The 13,663-nt window shown below is 45.1% G+C and overlaps 1 protein-coding gene across 7 annotated transcripts in view; it reads right to left on the bottom strand.

Moving 5' to 3' along the window:
- Window positions 1-8,547: 8,547 nt before the first annotated feature.
- LOC109643982 (transcription factor COE3-like) overlaps window positions 8,548-13,663 on the bottom strand; it is a 117,893-nt gene continuing 112,777 nt past the window's right edge. For 4 of the 7 annotated variants that reach the window (XM_069531468.1, XM_069531466.1, XM_069531463.1 and 1 more), the window contains 3 exons: window positions 11,232-11,417; window positions 9,010-9,138; window positions 8,548-8,726 (listed from right to left, as the gene is read on the bottom strand). In XM_069531468.1, coding sequence (XP_069387569.1) covers window positions 8,695-8,726; window positions 9,010-9,138; window positions 11,232-11,417 — 347 coding nt within the window. In that variant the 3' untranslated portion in view covers window positions 8,548-8,694. The remainder of the gene's footprint in view (window positions 8,727-9,009; window positions 9,139-11,231; window positions 11,418-13,663) is intronic. The other 3 variants (XM_069531465.1, XM_069531469.1, XM_069531467.1) reach the window with 2 other exon arrangements.

The raw sequence follows: 13,663 nt of genomic DNA, 5'->3' as shown, positions 1-13,663 counted from the left end.
TTTGTGTGTTGATAGTTTATTTGTGTAGTTATTGTTGTGTATGTGTGTGTATATATAAACTGTGTGTGGTTTGTAAAGTGAAGTCGTTTCGACGTCTTTAACTTTGTCCCTTATTTTTTATTTTTTACTACTTTTGTAAATTGTTTGGATATTTATATATTTATATATTTATATATTTAAAAATTTTTATATTTGTTATTTGAATTTTTTTTCCAATTTGATTAAAAAGGAAAATCACTTTTTACACCTTTGTCCTTTGTCCCCGATAATTGGACGTCGTCAACAAACGTCACAACTGGTGAAGTTTGAGATTTCGGACGATCTGAACCAATGAGGAGGAAAAATTAAATTAAATTAATTCAAAGGGTCTTTTCTTACTTTCAGGTCCACGTCCATCAAACAGGTCCACAGACCACAGAGACAATAAAGCAGCTGATGGGAATGTCCTCCATGTTGGACGCTCCAGTTTCAGTTTGACATGTGACACGTTTGACTCACAACAGAAGAAACGTTGAAAATAGAAACTTCTTCAAATGCTCATCAAGAGACAACAAGACGTGTCTGAACTCATTTCAGCGTTGTTGTCTTTTCTTTTACGTCCTCCTCTTTTTACTGCCCGTCTAATGGCTTATTTATGACATTCATTCTTTATCAGCCGGCTCCTGTGTGGCCTCATTACAACTATAGCACTGCTTTGGAATTCCAGGATAATTATGAGCTTCATTGTTTTAATAAGAGTCTCGGTCAGCCCGGATCTCTGCTCCGTCTTCACGGCTCCCGGTGGGAAACCGACGAGGGCCGAGCGGCGCCGGACAGATGGAGTCAGACGCTCTGCAGGTAAATATTTATACGCTGCTGTGTGAAGGCTCGAATCCTATAAAAGTGTTGTGATGAGTTGATGTGTGTGAGTCTGTGCAGCGTCCACGGCTTTAATAAGCCTGTGATGCAACTTCAGCTCCGTGGAATCAAAGACGCATTTTTCTTCTCATCATGAGGAAACGTTTGGAAACTTTGCTTCAGCTGAGCCGACGTGAAAATAACATCGACGTCGACGTGTTGTCGAATCTGTACATGAAGCTTCAGCGTCAACGAAACAAAGGACAAAGCTGAAGCAGGTAAATGGTAAATGGTTGTATTTATAAAGAGCTTTTCTGGTCTTGAAGAACACTCAAAGCACTTTACACTACAGTTTTCCATTCACCCATTCACACACACACATTCATTCACACACACATTCACACACACAGTGCTTCTATAGCACTTTTTGTTGTTCTATTGGGCAGGTTGGCGTTCAGCATCTTGCCCAAGGACACTTTGACATGCAGATGGGAAGACCGGGGATCGAACTTGGACGACCGCTCTACCGCTCAGCCACAGCCACCATGATGCAGGTCACTCTTCACTCTTCCCTCACTCTTCACTCTTCCCTCGCTCTTCACTGCTCAGTGTGAAGCTTCGTGTCCTCATGTCTTTCCTCTGGACTCGTCCCACAGTCCATGAAGTCCTGATGTGTTGCTGGTGCAGATGTTGACAGGTTAATGTCTCTATCATAATAAAACGTCGGTTCCAGATGTTTTTCTCCTCAGCAACATTCTCCAGCTCCTCCTGGTCGATCCTGAGGAGCCCCAAGGCCTGATGGGATATGTAGTCGCTCAGATCAGAAAATCAAAATGTATTCATGTTGTACATCTGCATATAAACATTCAAGAGTTTATATATACACGTTTGTATACATCTATTTACATATCTCCTTGTACTAATACTTATTACAGTTTTCATCCTCGTACAATCATTTACACACGTATATATTTTAGTACTATATTCTCTGTGTTTGTACTTCTATTATAATTATATAAAGTATACATAGAAAATAATCCACTCCAGAACCTGACCCACTCCAGAACCTGATCCACTCCAGAACCTGATCCACTCCAGAACCTGACCCACTCCACTCCAGAACCTGACCCACTCCACTCCAGAACCTGATCCACTCCAGAACCTGACCCACTCCAGAACCTGATCCACTCCAGAACCTGACCCACTCCACTCCAGAACCTGACCCACTCCAGAACCTGACCCACTCCAGAACCTGATCCACTCCAGAACCTGATCCACTCCAGAACCTGACCCACTCCAGAACCTGATCCACTCCACTCCAGAACCTGACCCACTCCAGAACCTGATCCACTCCAGAACCTGATCCACTCCACTCCAGAACCTGACCCACTCCAGAACCTGATCCACTCCAGAACCTGACCCACTCCAGAACCTGATCCACTCCACTCCAGAACCTGATCCACTCCAGAACCTGACCCACTCCAGAACCTGATCCACTCCACTCCAGAACCTGACCCACTCCAGAACCTGACCCACTCCAGAACCTGATCCACTCCAGAACCTGACCCACTCCAGAACCTGATCCACTCCACTCCAGAACCTGATCCACTCCAGAACCTGACCCACTCCACTCCAGAACCTGACCCACTCCAGAACCTGACCCACTCCAGAACCTGACCCACTCCAGGTCCAGAGCAGATGATCATTGTAGAACTACAGTGAACATGAAGTATTTTAAATATAATAATAATTGGATATAAATCTCAGGTATACGTGAGATCACCTGAGATGTTGGCGTCTCCTGCAGGTTCCTCGTGGTTCTGTTGGACAAAGTTTGAGTTTAAAGTCTTTATTTAAAAAGCGGGACGTTCTTCCTGTTGACACACGGCGTCCTCTCTCAGGCCTCAGGACTCGAACGCAGCACCGGGGAGACGCAGCGTTTTTAAAGGTTCAGTAAATTTAAAAACAGCCGACGAAGGGAAACAGCGTCCTGCTCCCAGACCCTCGTCTGCCTGTATCATCACTTCACTTCCCCCAGACGCCGTTTAACCTTCCGTCCGCGGGCTGTGATGTCAGTGTGTGGCCCGTTTCACCGCCCTCCTAATTCATGGCCTTTTCCGTGTCCAGCGCTCGGACGTAAATCTGCCACGCCACCGGAGCATCTTCATCCATGACCGCCGTGGCAGCTCCGTCCAAAACATCTCCCCGGCCGCCGGCTCTGGGCGGGTGCCAGGATTTTGGTCTGCTGAGATCATTAAAGGTATTAGTTACCCCCCCCCCCCCCCCCCCCCCCCCGCCCTCATTAAACATGCTGAATCCATTTGTTTAGCAAGCAGCCGGGGGAGCGGCGGCGGCGAGCTCACCCGGGCCGGGGATTGATTTATTAACACTGATTTCGGCCTCTGAGACGTCCTGATGATGATCGCACCGCTTCAGGAATTTCAATGGAGACGAGGAAGATTCTAGATTTAATGGACGATGACGTGAAGGACGAAGAATAAATCCGTCCGTCAGAAGGATAATAAGACGAATGGAAGGACAGACATGATAAAAGTACAAGGTACTCAGAGTACTATCAGTCAGTATTGAGACACACTAGGTTAAAATTACGACGCACTAAATCAAAATGTTGTAACTTGGACACGTTGCATCACTTTCACATAATTATTTATTTCATGTATTTGTTTGGCAGGGCCGATCTTCCATAGGGTCCATCTGGAGACGGTGTTTACAGTTCGATGCTGTGACATGAGCGATGAAACGTGATCCGCTCGTCCGCAGATGTTGGTGTGATGTGATGTTGGAGGTGCCCAGCTGTCTCTCCTCTGTTTCTCTGCGAGATGTTTTATGATGAATCTACATATTTCCTCTGTCCGGGGGGACGCACATTATTGGGAAGCACTCGATCTCTGCCTCCATTTCCTGTCGGCTCTAATAGCTTCCAGGTGAGAGGTGTCCCCCCCCCGCCTGCAGGGAATGCTTATTAAAACTGTTTTCCTATTGATACAGTTGGTTTGATACTTACCAGGTTTGACAAAGCAAAGATCTCATGTTTGGCGTAAAGTTACAAGGGAAACATAAGTGAGTTATTTGGCCTCGACGTGCTGGAAACGTAACGTTGTTAAAGGCCTGAAACCCGAAGCTCCTCCGACACATTTGGTTTTCATTATGTTTTTGCTCCAGAAATGTTTAACAATAGCAGCGAGGGATTAAGTCACAGAGTCGAGCGAAGCCAAGACAAACATCCTGAACGAGGAAACGAAGACAGACGAGGGAGGGAGCAGGTGTAAAGAGGCCCCGCCTCCTGAGGAGAAGGAGGCCTCCATGTACATACACGTGTAGATATCGATGAATGACATGTATACGATGATGATGATACATATATATATATATACATATATATATATGTGTGTGTGTGTGCTGGTTCCTCTGCTGCTGGTGAACAGCAGGTGGAGCTGTTTCAGTCGCTGCTGTTGAACCACAGCAGACGAAGAAGAAGAAGAATTTTTAAAGACGATTGAATGATTAAAGTTTTTTTATTCAAACTTTAGAAAGTTTTACTACATTTTATTATTCAACACGTGTGAGGAAGTGTTGTCATGACGACCGTACAGTGATGATGGAGAACAGAGCTGAACCTGATTCACACCTGATGTTAACAGATGTTCACACTGAGATCTGATCTGTGAGCAGCTCGGGTCACATCCTGACCCTGATCCTGATCCTGACCCTGACCCTGATCCTGATCCTGATCCTGACCCTGACCCTGATCCTGATCCTGATCCTGATCCTGAACCTGACCCTGACCCTGATCCTGATCCTGAACCATAACCTGAACCTGATCCTGATCCTGAACCATAACCTGATCCTGATCCTGAACCTGATCCTGAACCTGATCCTGATCCTGAACCTGATCCTGATCCTGAACCTGATCCTGAACCTGATCCTGAACCGGATCCTGAACCTGATCCTGATCTTGATCCTGAACCTGATCCTGAACCTAATCCTGAACCTGATCCTGATCCTGAACCTGATCCTGATCCTGAACCTGATCCTGATCCTGATCCTGAACCTGATCCTGACCCTGATCTTGATCCTGAACCTGATCCTGAACCTGAACCTAATCCTGATCCTGAACCTGATCCTGATCCTGATCCTGAACCTGATCCTGTATATATATAATATATAATATATTTATATATGATAATATTTATTTTTTATTTTTATGTTATTCATCAACTGTCTCAGCTCGTTTCCTCTGACAGGAAGTCTCTGTCAGAATAAAAGCTGAATTAAAAATAACTAGATGTTTGTCCTGTTCATTCTTAAAATCCACAGACTGACACCTGTCAATCATCAGAGTCCTTGTCCTGATTGGTCCCCTCCCCCCATCGATAGCATCAATATGTTTTATTGATGAAAATGTATTTATTTTATAACTTTCAGTCTTTTGATGATTGTTCTGTTGTTTATTGACTCAGAGAATCTTTTATTTTAAATCGATAGACATGAAGAATCTGAAGAATCTGAAGAATCTGAAACTCGAGACCAGTTTTCCTTCATTTATCATAAAATTACAAAATGTTTTGATGAAGGTGAAAATGATGACTCGATCACGGAACAATGTAAATGAGTTTTTGTCTCTAACACATCTACCACAGTTTCAGATGAAATGTTTTCTCCTGACGATTGATGAGACGCTCGACGGCTCAGGTTCAAGCCAAATTTAATCTTTATTAGACTGTTTCTGTACAAAAAGCACTGGATCACAGGAAAATACCAAACAAAAAAACATGCATCAATTTACAGCATGGCCAGAGACAGAAAAAGAAAGAACGTGGAGGTGTCGCCCCCGTCTGTATTCTAAAGACATTAATTAAACATTGTGCTTTAATATACTTTGATGATATATTTCATATTTCACAAAGATGCAGTTCCTCTGCGCTCGTTCACATTGGAGTCAAACATAAGTAACTTTGAAAAGCAGAGAAGAAACTTTCTACGACGGAGACATTTGATCATCGAGCTGACGGAGACGAGCTGAAGGTTCGTGGACGGACGCGTCGCTGTCCTCTGCAGGTTCCTTTCACTGTCTGAGCGACGCCGAGCAGAGACACTTCTCCGTCCAGCTGAATTTGCATAAAGTCAGAGTTGAATCAGCTCAAACTTCAGAAGTCGAAGTTTTTTATGACGGAGAAACAGATGATTCTTGATTCTTTCTTTACAGTTTGAAAAAAAACGACTATTTCTAACATGAAAGTGGATTCATTCTTGATTTCACTGTCTGTGATCAGGAATCTATATCTACTTTAAAGATATAAGTCCAGATTTAAATCTTTTCATTTCAATTAAAACATGTTTCTCAGATTGGGATTTTTGAATTTGACCAGTTTTGGATAAATTTTTACAAACGAAATGTCGTCAGATTAGTTAAAATAAGTTTGAGAATCTTTCTCATGGTTTGACACTGATGCTGTGACAGTAATTTATTTACAGATCTTTTCAGTATAAATGTTTTATGTCATTTCTGGTGACGATGCTAAAACATATTTAAGTCAAACAGAAGTGATAATTATTCTCTAGTAAAACCTGCGGCTGCGATCGGACACTTGAACGTAGCTTTTTATTTTGAGGGATGAACATTCGGTGCAGGAAATAAAATTCTCAGTTTGACTGGAGAGCGACTGGACGAGTGAAAACGTTCTACGTAAACGCTGCGGAGCTAAAGGATGAAAACAGCAGCGGAGACTCAGTGGTCGATCGTAAGGCATCAAACAGGACGTCCCCGTGGTGGACGACCAGCTGGCGTTACGGAACAGGAAACAGTTGCATAAGTAAATGATCTGGATTGTGTGCAACGACGAAAAACAGCACCATCAACAACAACATCGATGGAAGGTTCCTTGAGATCAGTGACTGGTTTTAAAATCTGACGCCTGTTTTTAAAAACACGACGAGCAGGTTTGAGTTTCATATTAATGGATAAAATATTATCGTCTTCTACACATCAAAAGTAAAAGTGGTGGAATATTATGAAGCTTCTGAAATAGAAAACGTTCACACGACGAGGATTTCTGACAGAAAAGAAACGTCTCGGTGCATATCGTTCTTCTTCTTTTTTAAAAAAACTTTTAGCTTTTTTAAATTTTTTGCTCGGATGCATTGCTCTTATTAAGTGCCCCAACGAAAATAGTGCATTAAGAAATAACCATGATTATACATTTCACAATAATACACAAAGGACAAGAAGAACCAGGGGAAACACAAATGATGCTGTTTACAAAAAGTTAAATATCGTATCGGAAAAGCATTTTTATACAAAAGTGATGAAAGCGTTTTTTTTTACGTCCTGTTTCAAAAACAGGGAGACCACGTCATGACGTATTTTTTTTGTTCTCTTTTTACAAAAAGGTTAATTCCTCTCACTTGTTCACTTTTTTTACAATATCTAAAAGGTATTAAGACATCAAATGTGTTTACATATATATCTGAGACTATCGTTCAGGCCTAAATCACAAAGGAACTTTATAAATACATAGAAAATAAGCACAATCAGAGGAAGAAGAAGAAAACCTGGTACCTTAATGTGAATAAAAGTGTTGAAGCTTTTTCTGGTTCTACGACTCGACGGCTGCGGAACAGAACAAATAAACTGATTCAAAAACCAGAGACGTCGAAAATAAACGTGAGAATGAAAGAAAACTTGTGTTCGTTCTTTATCTGAGAAAAGTTTCCTTCTTCAGAGGATGAAACCAAAAAGTAGAAAAAAAGAAGTGGATCAGTTTTCTGCTCCTCTGGGTTTGTGGGAAAAAGTTCAGGATCTCAGATTAAAATCTGGAAACCGTCTGACGGATTTTATTTTCCAGATTTGAAAAGGAAAACGTTTCCTCCTGGTTTTTTGGACCCGACTCAGGTTCAGTGTCCACCGAGAACTTCTGACCCGCCGGCAACAACCGGACTCAACCGACGCTCTGGTTCAGTTCGTCACCGCGTCGAACATTCAGGTGGAGTTAAGAAACTTTTACTGAAAAACACTGAAACCGATTTTTCATGAGGAGTGAACGTTTCGTCACCGTGGCAACCACGACTCACGAAACCAACCAACCAGAGAAAGGACGATGATGTCATTATTTCAACTGTTCACTCACACTGAAATGTTGGTTCCTAATAATCTGACCCGTCGTCTCCGTCTCATTTGAAGTGAAGAGCGACAATGAGGAGGATTTGATATGAATCATGTGAATCTTTCATATTAATTGTTTTGGACTCTTTTCGTTTTCGGGGTTCTTTGGTGTGTTTCTTCGTTTCCAGATGAAATTAAACAAACGTGGTTTCACTTCTGGTTTCAGGTTTGAGTCTAAATGTTTGTGGATCAGATGAAGTTCTGTTTTCAGGTTTAATCTGAACTGAATCTGGATCAGTTTGACTGAAAACAAAAGATTTCAAAGATAGAAACTGTGGACTGGCCCTTTAAATGTGAAGCTCCCGGTGGACACGCCTCCTTCCTGTCTCACAGTGGTTAAACTCCGCCCACGACTCAAACTAACCTGTTAAATGTTACTGCACGCCCCGCCCCCGCCCTGCCCACAGTTCACATCCCTGACCTCCGACCTCCACTGAGGGGGCGTGGCCTCTGACTTTTGTGACATCATCAGAAAACAGAACGAGCTGGATGCTGTTGTTGTCGTCACTGTTGCCGTGGTGACAGGTGAAGATTCGGGGCCCTTTACCAGGAGCAGGGGGCGGAGCGAGGGATGATGGGAGGGATTTCTTGTTGTTTTTGTGGCGGTGTTTCGGGTGGGCGGGGCCATCGGTGCTGGGGTAGGGAGGGGAGGAGTCAGACCAAACCTATCATCCTCACATGGGCGGGACGATGAGACCGGCCATGGCTGAAACACAGAGACACAGAATCAGAACCAACGTGAGCGTTCGCTCAAATGAATCTAAACGTTGTTTGAAGAAATAAAGTTGAAAACGTTTGTGGAGGAAGTGAAATAAAGAATCTTCAGTGAAACTTTAACGTCACAGATGAAATCAGAAGTTATGGATCAACTTTGAACCGGAGGCTCGAAATCGTCACGTTCACACTGGACGTCTGCGGACGTGTCCGGGTGGGACGAGGACGAGGACGGGTGCTGACAGGTGGGAGGGGGTGGGGGGTGGGATGCTCACCCTGGAGGTTGCTGCCATTGGTGGTGGTGCAGGTGGGGGGCGGGGAGGTCTGTGGCCGCACGACAGGGGCGAAGGCGCTCTTCTGTTTGACTGCAGAAACCATATGGACAGGAGAGAATGAATAAGGGCCTATGGGAGCAGAGGAAGAAGAGGAAGAGGAGGAGGTGAGGAAGACGTGTGTGGGGGGGTAAACCTACAGAGAACGTAACGAGCAGGCGGACGGAGGGAGGAGGGGGTGAGTGATCGGCAGAGATGAGGTGGATCGTGCAGGAGGACGATGATGAAGAGGAGGAAAAGTAGAAGGAGGAGGATGAGGAGGAAGAAGAGGAGGAGGATGAGGAGGAGGAAGAGGAGAAAGAGGAGGAGAAAGAGGAGGATGAGGAGGAGGAAGAGGAGGAGAAAGAGGAGGATGAGGAGGAGGAAGAGGAGAAAGAGGAGGATGAGGTAGAGAAAGAGAAAGAGGAGGATGAGGAGGATGAAGAAGAAGAGTTGGAGCATGAGGAGGAAGAATGTGTCCCTGGCTCATGGGGCCGAGGTCTGGAGGAAGAAGCTCGGAGCACAAACATCTGAACATCTGACAAAGTTGATCCATAACTTCAACAAACACAAACCTGAGAATCTTCATCCACACAAACTCCACACGTGTGTGTGTGTGTGTCGTTCTGATTAAAGGAGCAGTTCAACTCGTTCACATGGATTCAGATCTGTCCTCATTTACTTCACAGCTGGAAGCATTGTTAGCTTAGCTTAGCTTAGCTTAGCATAAGCCAGAGAGCTGGTCGGAGGTCGTGTCAGAGAAATAAAATCTCACGTTTATTTAAAAGTCAAGTTTCTGGATCTGTTTCACAAATGAAGTAAAATAATGATTATTTTCAACTGAACTGATTTGAGTCTGATTCCATAGAAATGATCATGTGACTGAAATGATCATGTGACTGAAATGATCATGTGACTTAAAGCTGCAGATTCAAGATGATCAGATAAAAACCAAACTAATTAACTTACAAATTAAAACCTTTTTATTTTTAAAAGAGACACAAATGTTCGTCAGCTTCACAACAGCTGGTGTTTGGGCAGAGTCCGGCGAACAGTTTCCCATCCGTTTGCAGTCTTTATGCTAAGCTAGGCTAACTACTATCATTATAAATCGACCTCGGTGAGATCCACGTTTTAGCTCCGTATCAGAACTTCGTCCACATGTTTCTGTTCTGACTAAAACACAAGTCCAGAGTTTTCAAACTAAAACGAGACCAGCAGCGTTTAGACGAGTCTGTGAGTCAGAGGCTGAAACTCGTGTGGGCGGAGCTTTGCGACTGTGAACATGATCCACGTGAACGCCTCTCTGAGGAAGAGAAGCAGAACATGTTGAACTGTCCCTTTAAGTGCGTCCACAGATTGAATGAAGCAGTGAATCTGTAAATGATTCGAGGTTTGAAGATGAAACTGAAAATGAAGGAATGTAACTCTGCTTCCTCCTCCTTCTAGAGCTTCAGCTGACGGATGTTAGTGAGTTTATAGAAGAGGAGGAGGAGGGAGGGTGAGGATGGACAGGGGGACAGTGAGAAGAGGGAGGAGGAGGGGGAGGTGAACAATGTGTTCAGTGTACACACACACACACACACACACACACACACACACACACACACACACACCCTCAGCAGCGGGAAACTGAAGCTCAGCCAGGCGAGATGTGAGTCCACCTTTTGTTTAGTCGTCTGGGACGACATCACCTGGCACGAAGACGTGTTTGGAGCTCACTAGCTAAACGACGCTTTGATACAGAAGCCAAAACAACGCAGCCGTCCCCTGCGGGTGAGTTCAGACTTCACCGTCTCTGAAACACACCTGAGCCGCAGCAGCGTCGACTCCAGATGCTTTAATCAGCTTCAGCAGCAGAACAACTGAAACCTGAAGCACCGACTCGTCTGCAGCGAAACACTTGAACTCACTTCACAGTATTAATACACCTATATTACATATAGGTGTATTAATACAGGACAATATACTGAGGACAGTTTCACACCTGGTTTGTTTCAGAGCTTCAGACTCTTCGGTTCAGTCTGAAGCTGAACATCAGGTGTGAAAGGTTCCTCAGACCAGAGGTGTTCTGGTTCTGTTGGTGAAAACACTGGACAGTTTGGACTCGTTCTACTCGCTGCCTCTCAGGTGACTGATGACACAAACACCAGGTGAGTGGTTCCTTTCATTTTGAAGTTACTCACTTGCGTAAGCAGAGTTGGCCGTGGATCCGTTGAGGAAGCTGGGGGATCCAGGTACGCCCAGGTTGGTCATCCCCGCCGCTCCGTATCCGTTCATGGTGGACGTGATGGTGTTGTAGTTGGACTGCTGAGGGGTGGAGCTCGGCACGTAGCCGCGAGGAGAGACGCTGTTGGAGTTACGGGAGTAACCTGAGAGGAGGAGGAGAGGTGTCAGAGATTCTTCTTCATGGTTTCACACTTTCTCTTGTGTTGTAGTTTGTGTAGCTGAGTCGTCTCCTCACAGGTTTCAGGCTCACGTCTTTCAGCTGCTTCTCATTCATCATTTACACATCGTGAAGTCACTTATTGTTATTGTGTATAAACCGCTGTGACCTCAGCAGTGACATCACCACACCTGTCACTGTCGCTCTCCTGTTACTGGCTGCTCACTTCCTTGTGGGCGGAGTCTGCCCTTCATTTACCTGAACACCCCCCCTCCCCCCGGTCTCATGTCGACTGACCCTCATCCAACACTCAGCACCGATGTTCCCTGAAGTTCTCGTCCTGACCGCTCACCTCCTCACGAGGCTCTCGGGTTCCCACCGACCGCGGTCCCGCCCCTCTGAGCAACACAGTGCCAAGTAGCACATCACACCCCCCCCGACCCCCACCCTCCTCCACTCTCCCCCACTTCCTAGTTTGGGCCAACGCAATTCCCAGCAGGAGCGGCTGATGGAGCGCTGCCCGGGGACGAGGGCGAGGAGAGGCGGCGATGGGAAACACATGTTGAGGAGAACAGTGCAAGGAGCGGTGCAGAGCTGCAGAGACTCAATGTTCAGATTGTTCTCTCATGAACTAAAGAATCTCTTCACAAACGGACTCAGTATTCAGGCGTATTTGTTCTGGTGTGTCCCCGCCCGTCCTCGCCCTCGTCCACAGCAGCGTGGGAAGCAGATCGGATGCAGATCACATCCTTCGACCTCACACTGAAGACTCAAATGGAAACACGTGTTTCTCTGCGGAGGCAGATTTGAGGAGCGGCGGCGATTAACTGACAGTTTAGTTTCAGAGAGTAAAGTGTCAGCGAGCAGCTGCGGGCCGACGCTTCGTCAAACATCGAGTTGGAACAATGAACCGTTCTCTAAAAACTGGACGTGAACACGCTGCGATTCGCTGCTCAGATGAATTACTGTCAGGTTTCAGCTGAGCTGCAGCGTCACATGACCCCAGGTTTCAGGTCAGGTGACTCAGCGTGATGCATGCTGGCCTTAACACAATGCATGCTGGTTAAACATTTTCTCCGACTCCATCCAGCACTGCAAAATGTCACAGCTCTACTCTGATTGGCTGAAGAGACACGCATGACGTGTCTTATGTTTTAAATCCAAGAATTCAGATGTGTATTATATAAACTGCATGTATGCACGATATTAGGAAAACATGCAATAACTTTGTTGACGATATGACTTCCGATAAATGTTCTACACACACTGAAACAAACACGCTTCTATTGAAAGAATTCCACCAGGTGACGATGAATCATCCGAACTGATCATTTCAATCTTTTCTTCTTCTTTAATCTTTAACATCTAATTTAATCAGTACATTTCTCTGAAACCTTGATTCTCTGTTTTGATCATCAGTTTTAACTCTAAGAATCTTTGAGCAGGAGTTTGAACTCTTCTCTCCTCGTCGTCAGAGTGAAGCAGAGAAACGACAAACTCCAGTGAGTTCAAATCCCTCTGCCGTCCGTCTGATAAGGCCTGATGTTTTTATTAATGCTTTAATCACGCTGGGTAATTGTGCGGGAGCACAAAGAGTCGTTTCATACTTCATAACGGCGAGCAGGACGGCGAGCAGGACGGCGAGCAGGACGGCGGTCAGATCCTCGGTGTAATGTTTCCGACCGGAGAGCTCGACGCACATAAACTACTCAGTTATGAATTTTCAGCGCAGCCTCGTTTCCCATGACCTCATGGATTCCTGAAAGGTGTTCGCCACCGGGCCGATGGGAAAAGCAGACGAAGGTTGTGTGTGTGTGTGTGTGAGTGTGAGTGTGTGTGTGTGTGTGTGTGAGTGTGTGTGAGTGTGTGTGTGTGTGTGTGAGTGTGTGTGTGTGTTTGTGTGTGTGTGTGTGTGTGTGTGTGGTTGGGGGTGTTCAGGGAGAACAAGCAGCTCTATCTGTTTCCTGTCGATGATCGCTCACAAGCTTTTACTTTACTGAGCGACTGTGACAGGATCAGCTGACTGATCCCCCCCCCCCACACACACACACAGTGCAGCTCCAGATGTGGACTAATTCACTGCTGAAAATGGTTCCAACCAAAGTCTAAAGAAACCAGGAACCTGATCACATGACAGGAAACTGCACTGGACTCTACTGGTCTCTAATAAACTGGTCTCTAATAAACTGGTCTCTAATAAACTGGTCTCTAATAAACTGGTCTCTAATAAAC

This window comes from Paralichthys olivaceus, chromosome 9, assembly GCF_024713975.1.
Source record: "Paralichthys olivaceus isolate ysfri-2021 chromosome 9, ASM2471397v2, whole genome shotgun sequence".
Taxonomy (NCBI): Eukaryota; Metazoa; Chordata; class Actinopteri; order Pleuronectiformes; family Paralichthyidae; genus Paralichthys; species Paralichthys olivaceus.
This window is presented reverse-complemented; position numbering and strand designations above follow the sequence as displayed.